Source organism: Oncorhynchus clarkii, chromosome 29 (genome assembly GCF_045791955.1).
Source record: "Oncorhynchus clarkii lewisi isolate Uvic-CL-2024 chromosome 29, UVic_Ocla_1.0, whole genome shotgun sequence".
Taxonomy (NCBI): domain Eukaryota; kingdom Metazoa; phylum Chordata; class Actinopteri; order Salmoniformes; family Salmonidae; genus Oncorhynchus; species Oncorhynchus clarkii.
The window spans coordinates 31,450,400-31,477,465 of record NC_092175.1 but is presented as its reverse complement, the minus strand read 5'-3'; the positions used below and the strand labels follow the sequence as shown (position 1 = coordinate 31,477,465).

Below are 27,066 nucleotides of genomic sequence, written 5' to 3'. Positions count from 1 at the left end.
GCCCAACACAGGCCAGCCAACACCTAGCCCAACAAGGGCTAGCCCACACCAAGCCCAACACAGGCTAGCTAGCCCACACCAAGCACAACACAGGCCAGCCCACACCAAGCCCAACACAGGCTTGCCCACACCAAGCCCAACACAGGCCAGTCAACACCTAGCCCAACACAGGCTAGCCCACACCAGCCCAACACAGGCTAGCCCACACCAAACCCAACACAGGCCAGCCCACACCAAGCCCAACACAGGCTTGCCCACACCAAGCCCAACACAGGCCAGTCAACACCTAGCCCAACACAGGCTAGCCCACACCAGCCCAACACAGGCTAGTCCACACCAAATCCAAGATGGACCAGCCCACAGCAGCACAGGAAGGACCAGCCAACACCAAGCCCAACACAGGCTAGCTAGCCCACACCAGCCCAACACAGGCCAGCCCACACCTAGCCCAACACAGGCTAGCCCACACCAAGCCAACACAGCCTAGCCCACACCAAGCCCAACACAGCCTATCCCACACCAAGCTCATCACAGCCTAGCCCACACCAAGCCCAACACAAGCTAGCCCACACCAAACCCAAGACAGCCTAACCCACACCAAGCCCAACACATGCTAGCCCACACCAAGCCCAACACAGGCTAGCTAGCCCACACCAAGCCTAACACAGGCTAGCCCACACCAAGCCCACGCCTAGTCCACACCAAGCCCAACACAGCCTAGTCTACACCAAGCCCAGCATAGTCTAGCCTACACCAAGCCCAACACAGGCTAGCCCACACCAAGCCCAACACAGGCTAGCCCACACCAAGCCCAACACAGGCTAGCCCACACCAAGCCCAACACAGGCTAGCCCACACCAAGCCCATCACAGCCTAGCACACACCAAGCCCAACATAGCATAGTCCACACAAAGCCCAACATAGTCTAGCCCACACCAAGCCCAACACAGGCTTCCCCACACCAAGCCCAACACAACCTAGCCCACACCAAGCACAACACAGCCTTGCCCACACCAAGCCCAACACAGGCTAGCCCACAGCAAGCCCAACACAGCAAAGCCCAACACAGCCAAGCCCACACCCAGCCCAGCTAGAGGCGTGGGCTCATTCTAATATTTGTGGGAGCACACAGATTGTTTTTGTGCAACCATTATTGAGAGTGTCATTCGAGTTTAAGTGTTTGGTGAATGTCGTTTTGTAAAATCCTGTACACTGCCAATGATGAAGTCTTTAAATATACTTAATTAAGTGAATGTGATTTATAAGAAACGTAACAGTTTATCTTGTAAAATGATATGTCTGATATTAACAACATTGTTGTCATTCTGATACAATGTATCACATTCCCTAAATATCCGTAAGGCCTGAAAATTATATGCATTGAGTTTTTGCATTGAGTTCATTCAATTGTAAAACCACATTATGATGAGAAGTGTCCCACAGACCAGTCATCCCATAGGGGATGATAAACAGAGAGAAGCACTGAAGAAATACACAACAATTTCACAGCAGAATTGTATGATGTATGTCAATAATGAGTGGCTATGGTTTTAATATATTAAAGTATATGTGTGTCAAGCATCTTTTAGTCTGGATGCCTCACTCTGTTGCCATGGTTTACCAACAGTGAGCACTAGACTAGAGGGTGTGTTTGCAAGATGGTACTGTCATTTTATCCACGTGTACATGTCTCCTTTATGGTCCCTAGGAGGTGCGTGTGAGAGAAAAACCTGGCTCCATGTGCATGCCTTAAAGATGGCAGCGCTTCTCTCTGTCCTCAATCAACGCTAATCCCAGATTAAAGGAGAATGCCACTGGACTGGGATTATGCAGTGGGCGCTTCCATTTTATCATTGATTCTTCACCAGTCTCTTTCTGTCAAATTTGTAGACGTCCTGTACGGTTTTGTTATTTTCTATTCATGTGTGTTTACTCATCACTATAACGTCTGTTTGTTTTGTTTAGATTTTCCTCTGTGTCATATGGTTTAATTCTGTTTATATTCCAGTGATTCAACCTTGTATCCATCCATTCCCGGGTGATCATTTCCATGAATATTACCAGCAGTTATCCAAACCCCTTGTGGAGATATTAGCATACATTCTGGTTGTTAAAAGCCAACATTTATTTAACTGACCTGACAATCATGGTTGGCCTACATTAGTCAATGTACACCTTGAAAAGGAAATTGTTATTTTAAATGACTGTAAAATATGCTCAGCCTGGTTTAAACTGTAGACATTACACAGCCAATGCCTAATAATAGAAAAGCAGCTGTGAGACCACCATTTTAGTCCAACCTTCAAATCAATACAACCAGTACAGCAAAATGAAGAAGACATACTCATTTTCGTTCCTTTCAAGGACATATTCTATGAATGATGACAATTGTAGAAGAGCAACGTTATTGTTACTAGCACTATTCCTGTAATAATCCACCAAATCAGAGGTGTCTGTTCCTCTCTTAATATCCTGCTTATCATCTCAACTCTGATTGCTCTACCTCACCTCATTTTGTCACACAGATGCTCAACTAATCTAGTGGCATTAAACATTTGATGGTTGTCATTTGGCTATCCATCTCCATAGCTCCAGATTAGCTGGATGTTGACTGTTGATGCTTTGCAGATGTTAAGAGGAGGATTTAGGAGGAGATTTAAGTGATATGATAAAAAAGATTTGGGGGTAACAGAGTGCATGACTGTAAGGTTTAGATGAATGACTGGCATATGGCAGACCCTGGCAGTCAACTGTATGCAACGGTAGGTTTCCAGAGGTATAGTACCAAAGGGATAGGATTGTTGTGCTGACAGGATAGCAATAACTGGACATACTGGCATTGACAGATAGTATAAACCTATTCTATGGTCAATGGTTTAAATAAATCCATGGTAGCTATCCAAAATGCACAGATGCTTTTCTAAAAATCTGAATAAGCAAGTGGAACGGATATGTTGAAATCTGTTCCTGCTGACATCGCAATCACAAAGCAATTCTAGGGAAAACCCTGGATCCATACTCTGAATGTGGGCTACATGCTTTTTCTTTTTATCTGGGGAGAATCATGATTAGAAACTGTTGGTTGTGTTATCCCCACCCCGCCCTCCCCTGGCTCCAGTTTGTAGGTTACTGAAAGATTTCAGCAACCACACATAAGAAGATTAGAGAGGAATTAACATCATTCCTTTGTCATTATAGGAATAAATTGATATTTGGTTTTAATCAGAGGGAGGGGAGAGAGGAGAGCAGGGAGAACAGGATGTGCCCTGAGTAGCATAGAAGCACGAGCCAGAGGGACTGGCACTAGGACACGGGCAGGCGAAAACACACGCTGGAGGAACATTTTGTGGCACTGGAGCTGATAGTTGGATGCCTGGATCAACGTGCAGCATGTAACAGAGGACGAGAGGGTTGTATAACACAGATCTCTCAGAGCTCTGCTTGTCCGCTGTGAGGTGGAATGGGTGCTGCTGGGATATGGATGGGCCACCGGACAGGGACAGTCGGGACGTCCCACTGACCTCCTGGAAGATCTCTGAGAGATAGACTCAGACGCATTGGAAATATTTCCTGGTTGCTCCAGCTCTTCCAGCCCCAGGCATGAACCTGGTGCTCCTGGCCTTCAGGCTGATGTGCCTGGCCTGGCTGTGGCCTGTCACACTGCTCAACGGCAGCCACCGACCCAACAAGAGGAGGCACAAGGACGTGTACCTTGGGGAGAACACCAAGAACCAACATGGAGGGTGAGCCAGAGTCTAGGGGTGTGGTCCCACTGGAGTTGTGTTATGTTCTTGTCAAGGGTTGTGTTTGCTTATCTTTTCTGTTTGGTTTGAAGCTGGTTTGTGTATAGTTCTGGAAGCAATGTTTCATTTAGTATACACACCACAGGATGTTACTGTTCTGTTGATCTGTTGTCTGATTGACATGGTTAAAAGGTTATTTTGGGGAGGAGTTGTATTGTTTAACATGGAATGCTATTCATAGATTCAATGCATCAATCCAATCTCTGTGAATTTAAAAAAACACTGATGGTGAATTTACCATGGCCGAGTGAATCATCTCCAATGTGTGCTGGGACAGACGTCATTACTGCAGTGCATTGTGGATAAAGGCCAGGGCAGGTGAGGTAACCACAGGGACTTAGAGGTAATATCAGGGTCCCGAGTTTGGGTGGGGACACCTCGTAAGAGAGAAGCAGTAATTTGTGGGTAATGATGGAGAGGGGATTTGATAAGGGGTTTGAGTGTACGCCAGAATAATTTGTAAAAATAGAGTTGTTTGTGTGTCTGTAGTATGGGTATAAATAGTTTGATTATAAAATGAGAATATCAGTTGACTGAAGTTTTGTATGATGCTATTTAAAGGCTTTGCGAGTGATGATGCAGGGCGTGTTGTCACTCAAATTGGAGGGATTCATCAATCATGTAATTTGACCCTCTACTAACTGTAATGTGATTTTAATAAGACATATAAAGTGAAATTAATCATTCTTAACAGCTAACACCCCAGAGAAGATGTTGCTGCCTTAATAAGAGAGCGTTGGTCTCTCCGTGTGTGTGTGTGTGTGTGTGTGTGTGTGTGTGTGTGTGTGTGTGTGTGTGTGTGTGTGTGTGTGTGTGTGTGTGTGTGTGTGTGTGTGTGTGTGTGTGTGTCAGTTGGTGTGAGTGTGTATTTCTTAGGAAAAATTACATCTGATATGCTGATCTGTGTCCGCTTTGCTCCTCAGACGAATAGACTTTAAGATGAAAAAGTCTGACAGCACCAAGTCCCTGCTAATTAAATCTGAACAGCTGCTCCGTATCGAGGACCATGACTTTGCAATGCGGCCTGGCTTTGGAGGTAAGACCACCCCCCCCCCCCCCCCCCCCAGTCTCCTTTGGCTTGGTGGGCATACAACATATTTGCATGTGGTTGAACTATGACAACATGAAGTTTGGATGTGACTGTGTGTGCTTTTACCAGCAGCTGTTGGGTTTGACTCATTAATTAAGAGTGAATGGGGAAGTCAAGGGTCATTCGAGGGAGGGAGGGAGGGAGAGGGAGGGAGGGAGGGAGGGAGGGAGGGAGGGAGGGAGGGAGGGAGGGAGGGAGGGAGGGAGGGAGGGAGGGAGGGAGGGAGGGAGGGAGGGAGGGAGGGAGGGAGGGAGGGAGGGAGGGAGGGAGGGGGAAAAGGAGAGAAAAAGAGAGGACAATGGAGCTTTACCTACAGTAATTGGTTTTCCATAACGTGCCACACAGCAGATGTGACAGATTAGGTATAATTCAGATTTTGGAAGAGGCAGCATTAACGCTAGTACTGTGGCTTGTATGCTTTCTCCTGGAGCAGAAAGTAGGTTACAGTGTCATCTTTTGTAACACCCCATCCCAAAAAAAAATCACTGACCCAGATTGTCTGCAGAGCCTAGCAGACATAGACAGCCTGCAGCCGAGAACACAGATGTTAGAACTATAGTAATCTGGATTATAGTCCATGCTTTCTGAAACAATACCAAATGCTAAATCTTACTGGGCAGTCCAGAGCAGCAAAGAGCATACATACTACCGCAGTATGGTCATTAGGTGTTCAGAAAGTGTTAGATTGAACTACAGATCACGTGTGTCAGTGTTTGGGATCCCACTGTAAACTGTCACTGAAACATGTATTTTTCATAGCAGTCGTATTGAAGGCTATAATGGCAGTTTGGCTACATATTTCTAAATGTGGTGTGATGGCACGTTATGGAATTATGTGCATTTAGGTTTCCATCTGGCTGTTTTCCTATCGATTCCAAACTATCCCTGTGTTTTGTCTGTGTTTGTTTCTGTGTTTGTTTCTGTGTTGTCTAGGCGAGGTGGGGTGCGGTAGATGGAGGAAGTTAATCCCTGTAATGTTGAAATGAGATTGGGCAGGTCACAGAGAAGGGTACATTTGGTGGAATTGAAATTAGGAAACCATTTTTCCCTGAAATTGCTTATCTTTCAAAGAACTCATTTTGATACTGCCATGAGCACTTTAATCCTACCAAGGCAGATATGTAACTCAGTCTGTTAGCTCTACTGACACGTGTGAGACAGGGGTAGTCCAACTCAAACCCCTGTCATGTATTTTGAGGGAATATGGAATTGCTCCTCCTTCATAGGGTATGTCAGAACGGTAGATGCACGTATCTTGATTCTAGATGGATGTATCTTGATTTTAGATGGATGTATCTTGATTCTAGATGGATGTATCTTGATTCTAGATGGATGTACACTACCGTTCAAAAGTTTGTGGTCACTTAGAAATGTCCTTGTTTTTGAAAGAAATTTAAAAAGTCTGTCCTTTAAAATAACATAAAATTGATCAGAAATACAGTGCATACATTGTTAATGTTGTTAATGACTATTGTAGCTGGAAACGGCTGATTTTTAATGGAATATCTACAGAGGCCCATTATCAGCAACCATCACTCCTGTGTTCCAATGGCACGTTGTGTTAGCTAATCCAGGTTTATCATTTTAAAAAGGCTAATTGATCATTACAAAACCCTTTTGCAATTATGTTAGCACAGCTGAAAACTGTTGTTCTGATTAAACAAGCAGCTTTCTTAAGACTAGTTGAGTATCTGGAGCATCAGCACTTGTGGGGTCGATTACAGGCTCAAAATGTCCAGAAACAAATCACTTTCTTCTGAAACTCGTCAGTCTATTCTTGTTCTAAGAAATGAGGGTGAGATATTGCCAAGAAACTGAAGATCTCGTACAATGCTGTGTACTACTCCCTTCACAGAACAGCTCAAACTGGCTCTAACCAGAATAGAAAGAGGAGTGGGTGGCCCCGGTGCACAATTGAAAAAGATAAGTACATTAGTGTCTAGTTTTGAAAACAGACAAGTCTCACAAGTCCTCAACTGGCAGCTTCATTAAATAGTACCCGCAAAACACCGGTCTCAACGTCAACAGTGAAGAGGCGACTCCGGGATGCTGGCCTTCTAGGCAGAGTTCCTCTGTCCAGTGTCTGTGCTCTTTTGCCAATCTTAATCTTTTCTTTTAATGGCCAGTCTGAGATATGGCTTTTTCTTTGCCACTCTGCCTAGAAGGCCAGCCTCCCAGAGTCGCCTCTTCACTGTTGACGTTGAGACTGGTGTTTTGCAGGTTTTCTAATTATCAGTAAACTTGGATTAGTTAACACAACGTACCATTGGAACACAGGAGTGATGATTGCTGATAATGGGCCTCTGTACGCCTATGTAGCTATTCCGTTAAAAATCTTCCGTTTCCAGCTACAATAGTCATTTACAACATTAACAATGTCTACACTGTATTTCTGATCAATTTGATGTTATTTTAATGGACTACATTTTTTGCTTTTCTTTCAGAAACAAGGACATTTCTATGTGACCCCAAATTTTTGAACAGTAGTGTATATTGATTATAGATGGATGTATATTGATTATATACAGAGGTATATTGATTATAGATGGATGTATATTGATTATATACAGAGGTATATTGATTGTATACATAGGTATATTGATTATAGATGGATGTATATTGATTATATACAGAGGTATATTGATTATAGATGGATGTATATTGATTATATACAGAGGTATATTGATTATAGATGGAGGTATATTGATTATATACAGAGGTATATTGATTATAGATGGAGGTATATTGATTATAGATGGATGTATCTTGATTATAGACGGATGTACATTGATTATAGATGGATGTATATTGATTATAGATGGAAATATGTTGATTATACTGTAGACGGAGGTACAGTAGCAGTCAAAAGTTTTGACACACCTACTCATTCAAGGGTTTTTCTTTATTTGTACTATTTTCTAAGTTGCAGAATAATAGTGAAGACACCAAAGCTATGAAATAACACATGGAATCATGTAGTAACCAAAACAGTGTTAAACAAATCAAAATATATTTTATATTTGAGATTCTTCAAAGTAGCCACCCTTTGCCTTGAAGACAGCTTTGCGTACTCTTGGCATTCTCTCAACCAGCTTCATGAAGTAGTCACCTGGAATGCATTTCAATTAACAGGTGTGCGTTGTTAAAAGTTAATCTGTGGAATTTCTTTCCTTCTTAATGGATAGCCCTATTTGGTTAAAGACCAAGTCCATATTATGGCAAGAACAGCTCAAATAAGCAAAGAGAAACGACAGTCCATCATTACTTTAAGACATGAAAGTCAGTCAATCCTGAAAATTTGAAGAACTTTAAAGGTTTCTTCAAGTGCAGTCGCAAAAACCATCAAGCACTATGATGAAACTGGCTCTTATGAGGACTGGCACAGGAAAGGAAGACCCAGAGTTAATGCTGCTGCAGAGGATAAATTCAGTAGAGTTACCAGCCTCAGAAATTGCAGCCCAAAGAAATGCTTCACAGAGTTCAAGTAACAGACATCTCAACTTCAACTGTTCAGAAGATACTGCATGAATCAGGCCTTCATGGTCGAATTGCTGCAGAGAAACCACTACTAAAGGACACCAATAAGAAGAAGAGACTTGCTTGGGCCAAGAAATGCGAGCAATGGACATTAGACGGTGGAAATCTGTCCTTGGTCGGATGAGTCCAAATTTGAGATTATTGTTTCCAACCACTGTGTCATTGTGAGACGTAGAGTAGGTGAACAGATGATCTCTGCATGTGTGGTTCCCACCGTGAAGCATGGAGGAGGAGGTGTGATGGTGTGGGGGTGCTTTGCTGGTGATACTATCTGTGATTTATTTAGAATTCAAGGTACATTTAACCAGCATGGCTACCACCGCATTCTGCAGCAATACGCCGTCCGATCTGGTTTGCGCTGAGTGGGACTATCATTTGTTTTTCAACAGGACAATGACCCAACACATCTCCAGGTGGTGTAAGGGCTATTTGATCAAGAAGGACAGTGACGGAGTGCAGATTCAGAAGACCTGACCTCCACAATCACTTGACCTCAACCCAATTGAGATGGTTTGGGATGAGTTGGACTGTAGAGTGAAGGAAAAGCAGCCAACAAGTGCAACAGTCTTGAAGGGAACTCCTTCAAGACTGTTGGAAAAAGTATTCCAGATGAAGCTGGTTGAGAGAATGCCAAGAGTGTACAAAGCTGTCATCAAGGCAAAGAGTGGCTACTTTGAAGAATCTAAAATCTAAAATATATTTTGATTTTTTTTAACACTTTTTGGGTTCCTACATTTTATAAAATGTTATTTTACCTTTGTTTAACTAGGCAAGTCAGTTAAGAACAAATTCTTATTTTCAATGACAGCCTAGGAACAGTGGGTTCTGCCTTGTTCAGGGGCAGAACATGATTCCATATATATTATTTCATAGTTTTGATGTCTTCTCTATTATTCTACAATTTAAAAAATAGTAAAAATAAAGAAAAATCCTTGAATGAGTAGGTGTGTCCAAACTTTTGACTGGTAGTGTATATTGATTATAAACGGATGTATCTTGATTATACTGTAGATGGATGTACATTGATTATAGATGGGTGTATCTTGATTATAGATGGACCTATATTGATTATAGACAGATGTGATAGGTTTGATATGATAAGGACTTATAGAATGAAAGGAGATATGGAGAGAATCCATTTATTAGTTTGGTGACACAGCGTCTCTGGGATCCCTGAGTTATGAGGATGCTGTGTCTTTGGGGAGGGGAGGTGTGGGATCATCTGTGTGTCTTTGGGGTTCTGTGGGACCCTCTAGGCTGCAGCAGTATTCAGCGGGGAGAGTGATGGACAGGATAATCACAAAATAGGGCTTAGCTGACGAATGTTCAGCGTGACCACAGTGTCACAGTATCTCTGTTGAGACCAAGCATAGCCCAACGTTGCTCTTTGACCCCCTTGTTAGGGTTTCTCTCTTATTCACAATTTGTTTACCCTAAATTGCATTTCAAGTATAGTGTTTGGGTTGATTTACAAATATTTTGGTCTTAAAGAGAACATTTCTCACAAACTGTATAACTAAGGCTGCATGTGCAGACAGATGTGATATATTTGTTATAGGTCTTGTGAAACACAGTGAGGCTAGGTCATGAAACAGCTTTCAGGTTGAGTAGGACATGCTAAAGCCTTGAGTCATGAATCCATATGACAGCACACCGCCAAAAGCCTGACTAAACTTGCTCTCCCTGTCAAGATAGACATGTGAAATCTCAAGCTGTTTTTTCTCCCATGTAGGGGCAGCTATTCCTGTGGGCATTGACGTGCAGGTGGAGAGCATTGACAGTATATCTGAAGTCAACATGGTAAGTCTATAAACCTGTGTGTAAGTGTGTGTTTTTTGTGTGTGACCAACACACTGAAACTCACTTTCACAAAATGAGACAATCCATATATTCTGTCCCTCATCCTTAAAGGGATAGTTCACCCAAATTTCAAAATTACACATTAGTTTCCTTACCCTGTAAGCAGTTTATGAACAAGGAAACCAATGTGTAAATTTGTAATTTGGGGGAACTATAACTCTAAGTGTTGGAACTCTATTCTACTTTATTATGACCAGTTTAATGTTGAGGAATAACAGTCAACTCAAATATAGATTTTAAACACGTAGAACCTGCATTACCCTGTCTCTCGACCTACTGTACATAAAAATCATTTTTGTGAACCATTATTGACATACAATTACTCTCTTGATAATGTGCTAGTTTGTCTATTGGGCCTAAGCGTTCGTGTGTGTTGGTGTGTTTGTATAGGACTTCACCATGACTCTGTACCTGAGACACTACTGGCAGGACGACCGGCTGGCCTTCCCTTCCAGCAGCAACAGGAGTCGGACATTTGACGCTCGGCTAGTGAAGAAGATCTGGGTGCCAGACGTGTTCTTTGTCCACTCCAAACGTTCCTTCATCCATGACACGACCATGGAGAACATCATGCTGAGGGTGTACCCTGACGGCAACATTCTCTACAGTGTCAGGTACACAGAGAATGGGCCTCCTTTACCACAGGAAGCATAAGGCCTTCAGGATAGTGTACCATCCTATACTATTGCTGCTTTATACACATAGGAGACATGGGGATTTGTTTTCCGATGCTGTTATATTGTGGAGCATATTATTGATTGTGCTCTTCGTTTTAGGATCACTGTGACTGCTCTTTGCGCCATGGACTTCAGTAGTTTCCCGCTGGACACACAGAATTGCTCTCTGGAACTGGAGAGCTGTGAGTATAAAACAATAAGGGTATATGTAATGCGATATATTGTATTGCTCACGTGTATTCATAGAAAGGAATTAAAACATAATATGGAACAGTTGGCCCTCCTCTTTTTATATAGATAAAATCACATTTGTAATCCACGGTCAGGTCAGTTTGTGTCCATAATACATGTCTTTTTGATGCAGGATTTACCAGGGATTAAAAGTCCTGTTCATCTTTATAGAAACAGAGGCTGGGTCGTTCCATGAAATGAGGGCCATTTGCACCCCTTTAACATAGCACACAGGGACAATTAAATAAATACATTTTGATATGAATAAAGACTTCTGTATTTTGATATGTCCCTCTGTGGCTTGTAGGAAGATTTTAACTCACTTAACCCCAACAAGTTCACTATTATTGTAAAGACACAGTTATTTTGTTGCTTTGACAAAGTCATTTCCGAAGATGTTTATTTATTTAATGTTATTAGTGATTCATTTTAAAGTAGGTACACTACTCAAAAGGCACCTAATTGGTGGAACGACCCAGCTACAGGCAAATTGAAGTTGGTCATTTCTTATCAGTCATTTTATACACTGATGTTTCAATTGTCATGATTGTGTTAAACCTAACCTCAGGCGACAGTGCAGTGTACCTTACCCAGATTAGAACACACACACACACACACACACACACACACACACACACACACACACACACACACACACACACACACACACACACACACACACAGAAAGCATGGCCCTGGTCTCAGAGAAGAGGTGGTACTACTGAATCTCAGTGTCTCCTCTCCTCTGAGGGACATAGCCCATGATTCTTCTAAGAGAGGCTTACACAAAGGAGTCACCTTCTACCCTGTTCTCTCCTCTCTTGAAGACGCATACAATGAGAATGACCTCATGCTCTACTGGAAGAACGGGAACGATTCATTAAGGACTGACGAGATCGTGCTCTCGCAGTTTTTTATTGAAGAATTTCACCCTTCCTTCGGGCTTGCCTTCTACAGCAGCACGGGTATGTGTGGTTCTGTTGCACCCTGATGCATAGGGACATACAGTGCTGTTCCTCGGTCCTCAGCTTATTCTTATGTAATTTAACTGCGTTGTAAGAGCCAAAGCCAACACCCCAAACCCTCCTGCTACTGATTCCACTCTGCCAGTCTGAGGAGAGCGAGAGTTTAGGAGATTTTCCTCCACAGAGTGTCAGCATGGAATCCTGCCCAAACCTCAGTAATAACTTGTCCATTGCATCATAGCCATGTGATGTCCCATGTGACTATCATTTTGACTAGATTCCTTCCTGTGTCATAATGAGCTCTGATTACCCAGAGGGATGGTGATGAACTGTTCCAGCAAGAGTGATTATCTTTCTCTTTTTCTCTCTCTCTCTCTCCCTCTCTCTCTCTCTCTCTCTCTCTCTCTCTCCCCCCACCCCTCTCTCTCCCTCTCTGTCCCCCACCTCTCTCTCCCCCACCCCTCTCTCTCTCACCCACCTCTCTCTCTCCCCCACCTCTCTCTCTCCCCCCACCCCTCCCTCTCTCTCTCTCTCTCTCTCTCTTTCTTCCTCCACCCCTCTCTCTATCTCCCCCACGTCTCACCCCCCCACAACTCTCTCTCTCTCGCTCTCTACCACCCCTCTTCTCTTTCTCCCCTAACTCTTTCTCTACCCCCACCTCTCTCTCCCCCACCTCTCTCACACCCCATCCCCTCTCCTCATCCCCTCTCTTTCTCTCTTCCTCCACCCCTCTCTTTCTCTCTTCCCCCACCCCTCTCTTTCTCTCTTCCCCCAACCCTCTCTTTCCCTCTTCCCCCACACTTCTTTCTCCCCCACCCCTCTCTTTCTCTCTTCCCCCACCCCTCTCTTTCTCTCTTCCCCCACCCCTCTCTTTCTCGCTTTACCCACCCCTCTCTTTCTCTCTTCCCCCACCCCTCTTTCTCTCTTCCCCCACCTCTCTCTCTATTCCCCCACATCTCTCTTTCTCCCACCCCCTCTCTCTCTCCCCATCTTTCTCTCTCCCCCATCTCTCTCTCTCCCCCCACCCCTCTGTCCCCCCCACCTCTCTCAACCAAACCTCTCTCTTTCTCCCCCACCCCTCTCTCTCCCCCACCTCTCTACCCCAACCTTTCTCTCTCCCCCACCCCTCTCTCTCTCTCCCCTCACATCTCTCTTTCTCCGCATCCCCTCTCCCCCCACCTCTATCTTTCTTCCCCCACCCCTCTCTCTCTCTCTCTCTCCCCTCTCTCTCTCTCCCCCCATCTATCCCTCTCCCACCCCTCTCTGTGACCCCCCACCTCTCTCTCTCTCCCCACCCCTCTCTCTCTCTCCCCAACCTCTCTCTCTCTCTCCCCACCCCTCTCGCTCTCTCTCTCTCTCACCAACCTCTCTCTCTCTCCCCCCACCTCTCCCTCTCCCACCACTCTCTCTCCCTACCTCTCTCTCTCGCTCCCTTCCCCCATTTCTCTTTCTCCCACATCCCCCCTCTCACTCTCTCTCATCTCTCTCTCCCATTCCCTCTCTCTCTCTCCCCCACCTCTCTCTTTCCCCACGTGTCTCTTTCTCCCCCACCCCTCTCTCTCCCTCTCCACTACTCCCCTTTCTCTTTCCTCCACTCCTCTCTTTCTCTCTTCCCCCCTCTCTCCCCCACCCCTCTCTCTCTCGCTCTCCACCCCCCTCTTTCTCTCTCTCCCCCAATGCTCTCTTTCTACCACCACCCCAACTCTCTCAACCCAACTTCTCTCTATCTCCCCCCACATCTCTCTTTCTCTGCATCCCCTTTTCCCCCCCAACTCTATCTTTCTTCCCCCACCCCTCTCTCTCTCTCTCCCCAACCTGTCTCTCTCTCCCCCCACCTTTCCCTCTCCCACCCCCCTCTCTGTCCCCCCACCTCTCTCTACCCAACCTCTCTCTCTCTCTCTACCCACCTCTCTCTCTCTTCCCCCATTTTCTCTTTCTCCCACACCCCCTCTCTCTCTCCCCACACCCCCCTCTCTCTCTCCACACCCCCCCCTCTCTCTCTCACCCCCACCCATCTCTCTCTCCGTACCCACCTCTCTGTCTGTCCCCACCTATCTCTCTCTCTCCCTCCCTCTCTCTCTCTCTCTCTCTCTCTCTCTCTCTCTCTCTCTCTCTCTCTCCCCCCACCCCTCTCTCTCCCTCTCTGTCCCCCACCTGTCTCTCCCCCACCCCTCATCTCTCTCCCCACCTCTATCTCTCTCCACCACCTCTCTCTCTCCCCCACCTGTCTCTCCCCAACCTCTCTCTCTCCCCCACCCCTCTCTCTAAATCCCCCCACCTCTCTCTCTTCCCCCCACCCCTCTCTCTTTCCCCCATCCCTCGCTCTCTCGTAATCTCCACCACCCCTCTTTGTCTCGCTCCCCCCACCTCTCTCTTTCTTCCCCCCACCCCTCTCTCTCTTTCTCCTTCTCTGTCCCCACCTATCTCTCTCCCCCCACACACCCCCCTCTCTCCCAACCTCTCTCTATCTCCCACCCCTCTTTCTTTCCCCCTCTCTCTACCCCCACCCCTCTCTCTATCCCCCTCGCCCCTCTCTCTCTGTTCCCGCCTCTCTCTTTCTCTCCCCCACCTCTCTCTCTATCCCCCACCCCTCTCTCTGTTCCCCCACATCTCTCAACCCAACCCAACCTCTCTCTCTCTCCCCATGTCTCTCTCTCTTCCCCCACACCTCTTTCTCCCACATCCCCTCTGTCTCTCTCTCCCCCATCTCTCTCTCTCTCTCTCTCTCCCTCTCTTTCTCTCTCTCTCTCCCACATCCCACCTGTTCTCCCCCACCTCTCTCTCCCCCACCTCTCCCACCCCTCTCTTTCCCCCTCTCTCTACCCCCACCCCTCTCTCTATCCCCCTCACCCCTCTCTCTCTCTGTTCCCGCCTCTCTCTTTCTCTCCCCACCTCTCTCTCTATCCCCCACCTCTCCCACCCCTCTCTCTGTTCCCCCACATCTCTCAACCCAACCCAACCTCTCACTTTCTCCCCACCTTTCTCTCTCTTCCCCCACACAACTCTTTCTCCCACATCCCCTCTGTCTCTCTCTCCCCCATCTCCTCTCTCTCCCCCAACCTCTCTCTCCCCACCTGTCTCTCCACCAACCTCGCTCTCTCCCACACCTCTCTCTTTCTTCCCCAACCCCTCTCTCTCTATCCCTCACCTCTCTTTCTCTCCCCTACCCCCCTCCCCCTCTCCCCCACCTCTCTCTCTCTCTGTCCCCACCTATCTCTATCTCTCCCCACCCCCTCTCTCCGCCACCTCTCTCTCTCTCTGTCCCCTATCTCTCCCCCTTTCTTTCTCTCTCTCCCCCAACCCTTTCTATCTCTCTCTCTCTCGCTCTCCACCACCCCACTTTCTCTCTCTCCCCCACCTCTCTCTTTCTCCCGCACCCCCTCTCTCTCTCTCACCCACTCCAACCTCTCTCTCTCCTTCCCCCCACCTCTCTCTCTCGCTCTCCACCACCCCACTTTCTCTCACCTCTCTCTCTCTCTCTCTCTCTCTCTCTCTCTCTCTCTCTCTCTCTCTCAACCCACCTCTCCCACCCCACCCCCTCGCTCTCTCCCACCCCCCTCTCTCTCCCTCTCCCACCCCACTCTCTCTCCCCCACCCCTCTCTCTCTCTCCCACCCCCCCCCCCCTCTCTCTCTCTCTCTCTCCCCACCTCTCTCTCTCTTCCCCCACCCCTCTTTCCCCCCACCAACCTCTCTCTCTCTTTCCTCCCACCTCTCTCTCTCTCTCTGGCTCTGAACCACCCCCCTCTCTCCACCACCCCTCTCTCTCTCTCTCTCTCTCTCTCTCCCCATCCCAATCTTTCTCTCTTCCCCATCTATCTCTCTCTCTCCCTCACCCCTCTCTTTCTCTCTCTACCACCCTTCTTTCTCTCTCTCCCCCACTTCTCTCTCTCTCCCCGACCTATCTTTCCCCCACCCACCTCTCCCCTCCCCTCTCTCTCCCCACACCTCTCTCTCTCTCTCGTTCTTTCCCCCCACCCCTCTCTCTCTCCCCACCACCCCTCTCTCTCTCCACCCCAGGTTGGTATAACAGGCTCTACATAAACTTCATCCTCAGGCGGCACATCTTCTTCTTCATGCTGCAGACCTATTTCCCCACCATGCTGATGGTGATGCTCTCCTGGGTGTCCTTCTGGATTGACAGGAGGGCTGTGCCCGCCCGGGTCTCTCTGGGTACAGTACTGATACTCTCACTGCTAGTATGAGTGTTTTTGAAGGAATCTCCAGAAAATAACCTAAGCTCACAAAATAAGCAGAGAAACCTCACAAGGCCATCAGTATTTTCTGTACAGTATTCTTGATGCATCTCCATAAATTAAAGTGGGTGGGTGCTTTACCTTTCTCTTCCTTGTCACACCCCTGTTATTACCACAAGGGGGGACGGTTGTGCACCAATTTCCTATTGTGTTCCTGCTGTGAATGGACAGGTGAATATGAGCCTGCTGCTTTTGACAGTTGCCAGAGCATAACTAATTAACCCAAAGAGAGAGAGTAGCAGTTGGGGTGGACACATCATCTCCCTCTCATCAGAGAACAACTGAAACTGACCACAGTGACAAAGAATGTTTAGTTCTGCACATGACTCCCCCATCTCTCTCTCTCCCCCCTGCACCTGCACCAGGTGAGATCCCTTCAGGCAGTGTGGTGTGTGTCTGTGAAAGGTTGTTTGTTTTGCAAAGAAATAGAATGGAGGGAGAGGGAAGAGCAAGAGAGAGAGCAAGAGAAAAGGAGAAAGATGTGAATGATGTGGACTTTACTAATGCAGCAGTGTGAGGAGTTTGCTTCACCCTGTGAGCAGCGCAGGTCTTTAGAGGCTCATACCGTAACAAAAGCTGGCCTAATTTCACTCTTCAGCTCAACAACGAAAAAGAAAAAAATGTCATCCCCATTCACAGAGACTTTGTGTTTACACACTGATATCTATTTTTATAAATGAAACCTATCTTCCCACTTCAGAGGAAAAAGAGAAAATGTACATGAACAGCTAGCTGCTCATGTAAGTAGAGCTCAAAGTACAGACTCCTACACCATTTATTGTTTTACTTTCGATCCATCTATGCTAAACCTCCACACAGTAATACACCTCACTATTTTTCCATACATTTGCCTCTCTTTTTATTATCGGAGGCTGTCATGGTAGAAAGAGCTTTTAGGGGTGAAAGAAGGCTTAAAAAACAAATGGATCGAGAATGATACCTTAACTCAATAATCTCTCTTTCTCTCCCTTTCTCTCTCCCTCTCCAGGCATCACCACAGTTCTGACCATGTCCACCATCATCACAGGCGTGTCAGCCTCCATGCCCCAGGTCTCTTATGTGAAAGCGGTAGACATCTATCTGTGGGCCAGCTTCCTGTTTGTCTTCCTGTCCGTCATCGAGTACGCCACCGTCAACTACTTCACCACAGTGGAGGAGATGAAGAAGCTCAAGGGGGGAAAGGTCACTGACACTTATGGCGTCTATAGGGTCAAAGTTCATGGGTTGGATAAGTCACAGAGTGAGGGATCATGTGCATGGGTGTATTATGAATATGGAATATACTACCACTGTCAGAGCCACAATAGAAGCGCCAAAGTAGGTTATAACAACAACTATGACTGTGTCTCCCCCTATTGATCATAATGTATTCTTCCATCGGAGGATCATTGAATTTAAACATTTAAATTCCCTCCCCTCTCTCTCCTCAGATCCCTGCCAATTTCAATGCCACTCAAACTATGGCCTTTGACGGATGTTACCATGACAATGACATTGACCTGATGCCATTCCCAGAGCTGCCCAGCACCCCCAACACAGAGCGAAGTCGGACGGCCACGTTGAGGACCTCGAGGAACTCTGCTGCAGAGCCCCCGCCCACGGAGGGCACCAGGCTACGACGCAAAAAATCCATCAAACACAACCTCAGCTTCATCATGAGTAACAGCTACATGATCGACTCCTACTCCAGAGTCATCTTCCCCATGACCTACCTGCTGTTCAACATCATCTACTGGAGCTTGTACTCCAGTAGGTGAATAAACCGTCAACAGTCTACTAGCAGTTCATCATGCAGTGGGTTATTGGAGTATGTTGTCTAATGACTACTGAACTATATTACTACTGTATATTATCTATTAGGTTATTCTCACTGACAACAGCATCATCGTCAGGGCGTTGTTTTCTGCCACCCACTGGATTATGACCTTAACCATCGGTGTCTACCAGAGTGCATTGTGGGAGTTTTGGACAGTCAAGCCCTACTGAAGAAGAGATACTATTGAGTAAATCTGCTTTTTATTGGAAACCTGTTGGAATCCGGGTTCAGGTGTGAAGTTGATGGTGCTGTTCATGGAACTGCTTCTGCTGGAATGCACAGTTGCTTTCCCCCCCACTGGTTTAAACATTTAGTTACTGTATATAGTATGAATTTAAATGTGCATGAAAATGAAGGTGCGTGTGTCTTTTATATCAGTGAATATCAGAAAAATACAACATCAGATTAGCTTAAAATAAAACATTTCATTTTATTTATACAATTGTTATTTGTGAAATAACGTTGAATTATACACCCATTGTTATGATGCCTCTTTAAAATATTTATGCATATATATCTCATGGAAATATCTTGATTCTGAGTACAGTATAAAAGAGCTTTGCCTTTATCTTAAATGAAATCAAACCAGGAAGTGACAGTGTTAGTATGTGTCAGCGCACGCCTCTGAAGAATGCTGAGAAAACCGATAAAACCTGTAGTATGCAGTCATAGGATGCCGCTCGTGAGGATCTACAGTAAGAGTTGGGTTTTTCCTCCGTGCTACTGTAGATATCTTTTCAGTACAGTACATGTATTGATATTCACAATCATAGGTGCCAGCCCGGACGAGTTCATGATAGTATTGGTAGGTCAACTGGACGAAATCCATGAGCATGCTGGATCTTCAGTGATGGCCCATCTCTTCAGTGTGGTCTGTCACACACTTCCATTAAATTACACATTGCAGCATTAATATTAAAATATTTCATATAAACGTAGAAAATACTATGAAACACACTGTCTCACGTAAGTCCACTCCCCTACCAGCCTACACTTGGCCTAGTGTTTTACAGGACTTAGGCTGCTCTCTGACTCTGAGTCCTGAATTGGCTGTTCACCTCATTGAGGACCACGTCTGAGTTGAGCTCCTCAAGGGCTGTGATGGTTCTGTCATCAAATAGACTTCCTGAAATGGTACACATCAGAGTTACAGCTTATCCTGCACACAAGTGACTGCATTTAGAGTGGTATTTCTGAGATTAACTCTACATTAAAGGACCACGTTTAAGGAAAGTAGATTACGGTGGATACCCTTACATCAAAACAACTTGATTTACCGTGTAGTTGTGTAAATTCGAGTATCTTATTTTCAAGGGCCAAATTATTCTGGTGATTCACTGTTTATAACTAAACGTATGAAATCCTTTCCAACCGTCTGGCAGCTGAATGGATGAAAGGCCTTTTTCATGACCAAGAGCAGATAAACTAGCAACAGGAGAGCAGAGACACATGTGACTGTTGGAATCAGAGCCAGCTGGCAGCCAGCAGCTGAGCCAGGCACATGGGCGGGGGTACAGTTAGATACAGTCACTATTTGATTGGATGGGTTAAGCTGACTAAATCCTGCTGTAGAGTGTCATACATAGACACACATTCTCACACACTGTTGTATACAAACACACAGCAGTTACTGTGCACCATCAGTAAGAGGCTGAAAGAGGCGCTATGGACGTGGCCGGAGCTCAAACAGTACAGCTAGCTCCAATTCTGGGTAAAATGATGTTAAAGGGAAAAGGTCATCTCAGAGCCCGTCACAGAGATTTCCTAGGTTACATAGGTCATCAGTGACATGGAGATGAAGGCTTGCTATAAGCCATCCCCTGCTCTGATAACAGAGGTTTAATATTATGACGTGCTTCCACATTTATCAGGGGCAGAAAGTAGATCAGCATATACAAAAAGTATTTCTCTATTGTTGTCTGGCCCATATTGGTTGTTAGTAATCCCTGACCCCCTCCGGGTCCCCATGCCTACCTGTTGCTCCACTGGGCCGCTCTGGGGAGTCACCGGTCAAGAAGGAGGAGCTGGAGGTATGGTTGAACTGGGAGGAGTTGCCGGAGCGGAAGGACGTGGCTCTGGTCACTGACAATGACTTCTTCTCTGTCTTCTGTGTAGCCGTGCGGCTCCAGTCTGTGATGAAACAAGAGTTAATTCAAATTGTGTACATTAAATTACATAAAATATATCAATTCAGGGAAGCAAAAGTTATTCCGCTTCCCAAGAATAGTAAAGCCCCTCTACTGGCTCAAACAGCCGACCAATCAGCCTGTTACCAATCCTTAGTAAACCTTTGGAAAAAATGGTGTTTGACCAAATACAATGCTATTTTACAGTAAACAAAATGACAACAGACTTTCAACACGCTTATAGGGAAGGACATTCAACAAGCACGGTACATACACAAATTACTTATGATTGATTGGCTAAGAGAAATCAACGATAAAAAGATTGTAGGAGTTGTTTTGTTAGACTTTTGACATTGCAGCTTTTGACATTATCGATCATAATCTGCTGCTGGAAAAACACGTGTTATGGTTTACACCCCCTGCTATATTATGGATAAAGATTTAGCTGTCTAACAGAACACAGAGGGTGTTCTTTAATAGAAGCCTCTCCAACACAATCCAGGTAGAATCCGGATTTCCCCTGAGCAGCTGTCTAGGTCCCATACTTTTTAAAATCATTACTAATGACATGCCACTGGCTTTGAGTAAAGCGAGTGTGTCTACGTATGTGGCTGACTCAACACTATACACGTCAGCTATTACAGCAACTGAAATGACTGCAACACTTAATAAAGAGCTTTCAGAAAGGGTGGTAAGAAATAAGTTAGTCCTAAATATTTAAAAAACTAAAAGTATTGTATTTGGGAAAAATCATTCATTAAACCCTAAACCTCAACTAAATATTGTAATGAACGTGTAAATTGAGCAAGTTGAGGTGACTAAACTGCTTGGAGTAACACTAGATTGTCAACTGTCATAGTCAAAACATATTGATACAACAGTAGCTAAGATGGGGAGAAGTCTGTCTATAATAAAGCGATGCTCTGCCTTCTTAACAACACTATCAACAAGGCAGGTCCTACAGGCCCTAGTTTATACCTTCTTAACAACACTATCAACAAGGCAGGTCCTACAGGCCCTAGTTTGTCGCCCTTGGCCTAGTGTTCAGTCGTGTGGTCAGGTGACACAAAGAGGGACTTAGGAAAATTACAACAGACTATGAGAGGAGCACAGTACTACATAGAGCCATGACTATATGGAACTCTATTCCAAATCAGGTAACTGATGCAAGCAGTGGAATCAGATTTACAAACAGATAGAAATACACCTTAAAGAACAGCGGAGACTGTGAAGAGACACACACACAGATACAGACACACGCGCTATCGCGCCAACTCTACACACACGTACATTGTAATATTGTTGTATGGTGGTGTTATACATGTTGTATTGTAGATATGTAATAATGTTATATGCTGTAGTGTTTTATCTTTTGTTTAATGTGTGATGTAAGTGCCTTAATGTGTTCGGACTCAAGGAAGAGTTGCTGCTGCTTTGGCAGGAACTAATGGGGATCCCTAATAAACCCCAGGAAGAGTAGCTTCTGCCTTGGCAGGAACTAATGGGGATCCCTAATAAACCCCAGGAAGAGTTGCTGCTGCCTTGGCAGGAACTAATGGGGATCCCTAATAAACCCCAGGAAGAGTTGCTGCTGCCTTGGCAGGAACTAATGGGGATCCCTAATAAACCCCAGGAAGAGTTGCTGCTGCCTTGGCAGGAACTAATGGGGATCCCTAATAAACCCCAGGAAGAGTAGCTGCTGCCTTGGCAGGAACTAATGGGGATCCCTAATAAACCCCAGGAAGAGTTGCTGCTGCCTTGGCAGGAACTAATGGGGATCCCTAATAAACCCCAGGAAGAGTAGCTGCTGCCTTGGCAGGAACTAATGGGGATCCCTAATAAACCCCAGGAAGAGTTGCTGCTGCCTTGGCAGGAACTATTGGGGATCCCTAATAAACCCCAGGAAGAGTTGCTGCTGCCTTGGCAGGAACTAATGGGGATCCCTAATAAACCCCAGGAAGAGTTGCTGCTGCCTTGGCAGGAACTAATGGGGATCCCTAATAAACCCCAGGAAGAGTTGCTGCTGCCTTGGCAGGAACTAATGGGGATCCCTCATCAATACAAATACATGGAAGGTTCTTCTCTTCTTCAAACTACACATATGTTGTAAGATGTAGGTCAACAAGTCTTACCTGAGTTCTCTGCCAGTCTCAGTCTACCACAGCAGAGGTAAGTCCTCCACTGCCTCCTCACGTTCTCCTTCACAGCACAGTGGAACAAAAAGATAAAGAACCCTGCAAAATAACACAAGTGTCAGGCAACTGCACTTTTGTTACACACTTGGCAACAGGTTTCCCAAGAAACTCCTCAGGCTTTGTGTTAGTGTCTTCTCTGAGAACATTAATGGTGAATTCATTTTCAAATCACCAAAAATCTGGGAGAGTTCTAAATCTCACCTTGAAAGGAGTTGAAGATGGCGAAGAGGTACATGAAGGCCAGGTTGACAGGCCCCCAGGCAAAGAAGGCAAAGCCCCAGGTGAGGCCCAGGAGTAGGGTGATCCCAACCACACTGCGCAGGTCCTGCAGCCCGTTACGGTGCCTCATGTTGTGGGGGTTCTGACTCTTTATCCGACACAGCTGAACCATCACCACCACAAACATGCTGAGGTTCAACAGGAAGATGACACAGAAGTAGGCCACCACAGATACGTAGAAGGCAATGTTGTTCTTCAGCCAGCAGCTGTGTGAGAGGAAAGGAGTGAAATACAGGAGACCATATTTGAATTGATCAGCTATCCTATTATGTAAATGTGAGTACTGGTATAAATGTCATGATGCACAAACAAGCACTCCATACCAATGCTTCAGCTGTAAATTGGCATGTTAAATATTGAACAAAATGCAAGGGACTTACAAGTCATCTGTAGGGGAGTTATCTGAATACTTTCCGTAGCTAACGAGGCCGTAATTGTTCTTATCAACAGCAATAACGACGATGACCACAAGGAGTGGGACGCCTATGACGAGAGACAACAGACTACATTGAACTGTAAGTAACTGTTACTTTTGTAAGAACGTGGTGGCTGTTCTTCACTCTGATGACAGTCCCAGAACCACTTTTTCACTTACCCCAGCCGACGAGAGAGAACTTGAGCATGTAGCGTTTTATGTATGTGTTGAAGACCTTGACGAGGGCCAGGTACATGTGGACGGCCTCCAGGCCCATCCAGGTGAAGGAAGCCAGCAGGAAGTAGTGCAGGAACCAGGCGGTGGAGATGCACAGGCCCACAGCGTCAGGGTAGAGGGCTAGCCAGGCATCCACCAGGAACACCAGGTTTAAAAACAACAGAGCCACACACAGCTGGATCAGGATCTTAGATGGGATGTCCTTACGCAGTTTCCTAAAGGAATTAGGATTGGAATTAGGACTGGTATTACATTGATTGCAGCTTGTTTATATGTCTTTGTATTTAGATCAGTTCTCCAGGTGGGTGTCATCAAAATCAAATCAAATCAAATGTTATTTGTCACATGCGCCAAATACAACAGGTACCAACAACCTTACCATGAAATGTTTACTTGCAAGCCCTTAACCAACAATGCAGTTTTAAGAAAACAGAGTTAAGAAAATATTTACTAAATAAACTAAAGTAACATTTTTATTAAAAGTAACACAATAAAATAACAATAACAAGGCTATATACAGTGGGTACCAGTACCGAGTCAGTGTGTGGGGGTACAGGTAAGTCGAGGTCATTTGTACATGTAGGGGATATCATGGATATCCTGCACTGATCACAAGGGGCTCAGACTCACCCAAAGGCCAGGTAGGTGAGCAGAGTGACGGAGAGGAAGATGGCGGAGATACCACAGCCGATGTAGGTGATGTAGGTGAGGATTGTGGCCTGGAGATGATTGGTTATGCCCGTTCTGGAGATGTCCTGGGAGAAGAAATACCAAAAACATGTTGTACACATTGAATTATTTTAAAAATAAGTCCTTGAATGTTGACAAAGTCTGAATGGGAGAGATCACATTGCACCCCTGTCTCAGGAAGTACTCACCAGTAGCACACCGAAGCTGGTGAGATGGTTACAGGCACAGACAGTCTCATTTTCTGTGCTGTTCCTGACAGAGCAGCCTTTTCGGTTCCAGCCTCCTGAGCCATCTACGAGAAAAAAAAACATTTTTATTCTTTAATACCTGTCAATTGTCTTGCTTTCATTTTGGGAGACACAAGAGGAATACTTACCATTCAAGCCAAAGTCCCAGAAAACACATGAAACCACGACATTTGCCTGTGTAGACAAATGATGAAGAGAAGACAGAGTGTTAAATACTTCTCAGGATGTCCCATCCTTGACATAGGGAAAACGTCTGTTTGACTCACTGGGACGGGCTCAGTATTTCTCAGGGTGATCACCACGTCCTTCTGCAGAGATTTGATTGACAGGTTGGCCACACTGGCTCCCAGGATCCCACTGTACAGCCTGCTGTCTCCCAGGGCTCGGTCCTAAGGAACGGCATGGAAAGAATATGGCATTGTCTATACATTATTTTACTACATTATTTACTACTATTATTTCACAGTTCTTCATTTCTGACCGATTTATGTGACTTTTATCCATAGTCATCATATCTATATAAATAGCAAGGGCTGCTTAAGTAGCAATACATGTTTAGGCTTGGCAACAGGTTGGGACAGTACTGAATACAGAGGAGCAGGTAAGCACCTGGAACACAGTGGCCTTCTGGTAGAAGTTGAACTGGAGTCTGGAGGCTTGTAGCTGCTGCTCATGGGAGAGGTTCGCTGTGAGGGAGGAGGGGAACGTGACGGAGCCCTGGGGAAGGGAGGACGCCTCTGTTCTCACACTTCTCCTGACTCTGCCATCTCCACGGATCTGGAGGGGACACATTTCTCTATGATTAACACAATAAACAGGAGTTATGTGTCTATCTACATAACAGACCCTACCAGACATACGTCAGAGTGCAGGATGTCCTACATTACTTCTGCGTGTATTTTGACGGCAACCGAGGCTACAGTATTTACTATTCAGTGTTTCCTTACTGGAAGGTTACCTGCACATTGTTGGGGTCCGGGATGGAGAAAGATGTTTGCTGGAAATTAGTGCCGTCCACTGTTTTGATAGCGACAGCAACCGACTTGGTTAAAATCGTAGCCTCTTGCTGAACGACCAGCTTCAGGCCCACCGTATCAACAATCCCAATGATCCTGGTAGAAAAATCAACTGTTATTCTGATGTGCAGGTTGGTCAAGGTCATTGCTAAGATTTCTTCCGGTTTTAAGAAAATGTTGTCACAGTCTCTTTACAGGCTTTATTTAAGTGCTCATTTCTGGTACAGCACAGCAAGCAGCATAACAGTAGATTGTTGATCCCCAGGCAGCTCACTTGGTGGAGGAGGAGGCCAGGGTGTCAGAGGAGGCACCCAGCAGGTTGCTAACGATTTTGACAGAGGTTTTCCCCAGATCCAGGCTGACATTGGGTCCGGCCAGCAGGGCCTCTAGTTGGGACACCAGCTGGTCCACCTGGGAGGAGTTGAGCTTGGACACGTTACTAGTCAGATCCAGCAGCTGATTGGCCTGCTCTTCACTACTAGCTGCTGTGGTGTTGGGCGCTGTGGGGAAAAGGATCCATAATAAAAACGAGGATGTTATCAGAGGGGAACTTTGACTTTGGGTCTACATTTTAAATGTAGATTAATTTGGCAGTACCAGCTATGGCCCAGCTAGGTCAGAGATCAGCTTGGGTTAGTATCCTGAGGGTTACCTGCGGTGGTTGTTGTAACAGCTGTCGTGGTGTACTTTGGGGAAGCTGTTGTGGGATTCACTGGTGGAATGATGGGTGTTGATGAGTTTGTAGTGGTATTACCCCGGGTTGTCGTGGCAATGGTTGTATTTGGAGCTGATGGTGTAGTATTTGGAGCTGTAGAAGTGGTGTTTAGTGGAGCTAATGTTGTGTTCAATGGGACGTAGGGGGTGTTTAGGTGTATAGTGACATTGGGTGGAGGAGGCAGTATTGTTGTTGCAGGTAAAGTGGTGTTGGCCATTGGGCTGGGTGAAGTAGAAGGAGGCATGGGGTTGCACATTTCATTCAGGAGCACACACACATTTTTCCCTTGTTTGCTAAACAGAGAAAGGGACAGATAAATGTAGATCTTCAGTGCATATAGTCAATGATATATTTAAGCAATAAAGCCCGAGGGGGTGTGGTATATGGCCAATATACCACAGCTAAGGGCTGTTCTTACGCACAATGCAATGCGGAGTGCCTGGACACAGCCCTTAGCCGTGGTATATTGGCCATATACCACAACCCCCGAGGTGCCTTATTTCTATTATAAACTTGTTACTAACATAATTAGAACAGTAAAAATAAATGTTTTGTCATACCTGTGGTATACGGTCTGATATACTACGGCTTTCAACCAATTAGCATTCAGGGCTCGATTTATAAATAGCTATATAACTTAAATGTACAAATAACAATGTGCAATTTGCTTACTCTCCATCATTTACAGTGTTTTACACAATTACAAAATGTGTAACAAGGTTTTGATGTCTTTGAAGCACACAAAGAGAGACTGAACTGACCAGCTGACAATGCCAGTGGTCTTTTCAGCCTCACAGAACAAAGTGGTGTTGAGGTTGATACTCTCCCAAGTGAAGTTTGAATTCAATAGACCGCCACTGGATCCTGGGTAGCCACAAATGGCTGTGTGAAATGTATGAACACAAACAGTCA

General features: G+C 45.5%; 2 protein-coding genes across 2 annotated transcripts in view; one reads left to right on the top strand and one right to left on the bottom strand.

Moving 5' to 3' along the window:
- The first annotated feature begins 1,121 nt into the window (after positions 1 to 1,121).
- Positions 1,122 to 18,668, top strand: LOC139388435 (gamma-aminobutyric acid receptor subunit rho-3-like). The gene is made up of 9 exons (XM_071135094.1): positions 1,122 to 3,743; positions 4,727 to 4,839; positions 10,163 to 10,230; positions 10,681 to 10,904; positions 11,067 to 11,149; positions 12,026 to 12,163; positions 16,182 to 16,334; positions 17,406 to 17,599; positions 17,848 to 18,668. The coding sequence occupies exons 1-9, from the start codon at positions 3,601 to 3,603 to the stop codon at positions 18,172 to 18,174; spliced, it is 1,443 nt and encodes a 480-aa protein (XP_070991195.1). The 5' UTR covers positions 1,122 to 3,600; the 3' UTR covers positions 18,175 to 18,668.
- Positions 18,642 to 27,066, bottom strand: part of LOC139388434 (adhesion G-protein coupled receptor G2-like) — a 9,572-nt gene continuing 1,147 nt past the window's right edge. The window contains exons 6-20 of the mRNA XM_071135092.1: positions 26,916 to 27,036; positions 26,092 to 26,447; positions 25,714 to 25,939; positions 25,382 to 25,535; positions 25,033 to 25,200; positions 24,690 to 24,812; positions 24,552 to 24,597; positions 24,364 to 24,467; positions 24,116 to 24,240; positions 23,429 to 23,700; positions 23,214 to 23,316; positions 22,756 to 23,039; positions 22,492 to 22,593; positions 20,208 to 20,363; positions 18,642 to 19,359 (exon numbers count right to left, since the gene is read on the bottom strand). Of these exons, the coding sequence (XP_070991193.1) occupies positions 19,250 to 19,359; positions 20,208 to 20,363; positions 22,492 to 22,593; positions 22,756 to 23,039; positions 23,214 to 23,316; positions 23,429 to 23,700; positions 24,116 to 24,240; positions 24,364 to 24,467; positions 24,552 to 24,597; positions 24,690 to 24,812; positions 25,033 to 25,200; positions 25,382 to 25,535; positions 25,714 to 25,939; positions 26,092 to 26,447; positions 26,916 to 27,036 (2,450 nt within the window). The 3' untranslated portion in view covers positions 18,642 to 19,249. The remainder of the gene's footprint in view (positions 19,360 to 20,207; positions 20,364 to 22,491; positions 22,594 to 22,755; positions 23,040 to 23,213; positions 23,317 to 23,428; positions 23,701 to 24,115; positions 24,241 to 24,363; positions 24,468 to 24,551; positions 24,598 to 24,689; positions 24,813 to 25,032; positions 25,201 to 25,381; positions 25,536 to 25,713; positions 25,940 to 26,091; positions 26,448 to 26,915; positions 27,037 to 27,066) is intronic.

Bases quoted from the DNA above. Each gene is read 5' to 3' on its own strand.
- LOC139388435 (XM_071135094.1), top strand. From the start codon at position 3,601: ATGAACCTGGTGCTCCTGGCCTTCAGGCTGATGTGCCTGGCCTGGCTG. The intron at 4,840-10,162 runs GTAAGACCACCC...TCTCCCATGTAG, and splicing joins AATGCGGCCTGGCTTTGGAG to GGGCAGCTATTCCTGTGGGC. The intron at 16,335-17,405 runs GTACAGTACTGA...CTCCCTCTCCAG, and splicing joins GCCCGCCCGGGTCTCTCTGG to GCATCACCACAGTTCTGACC.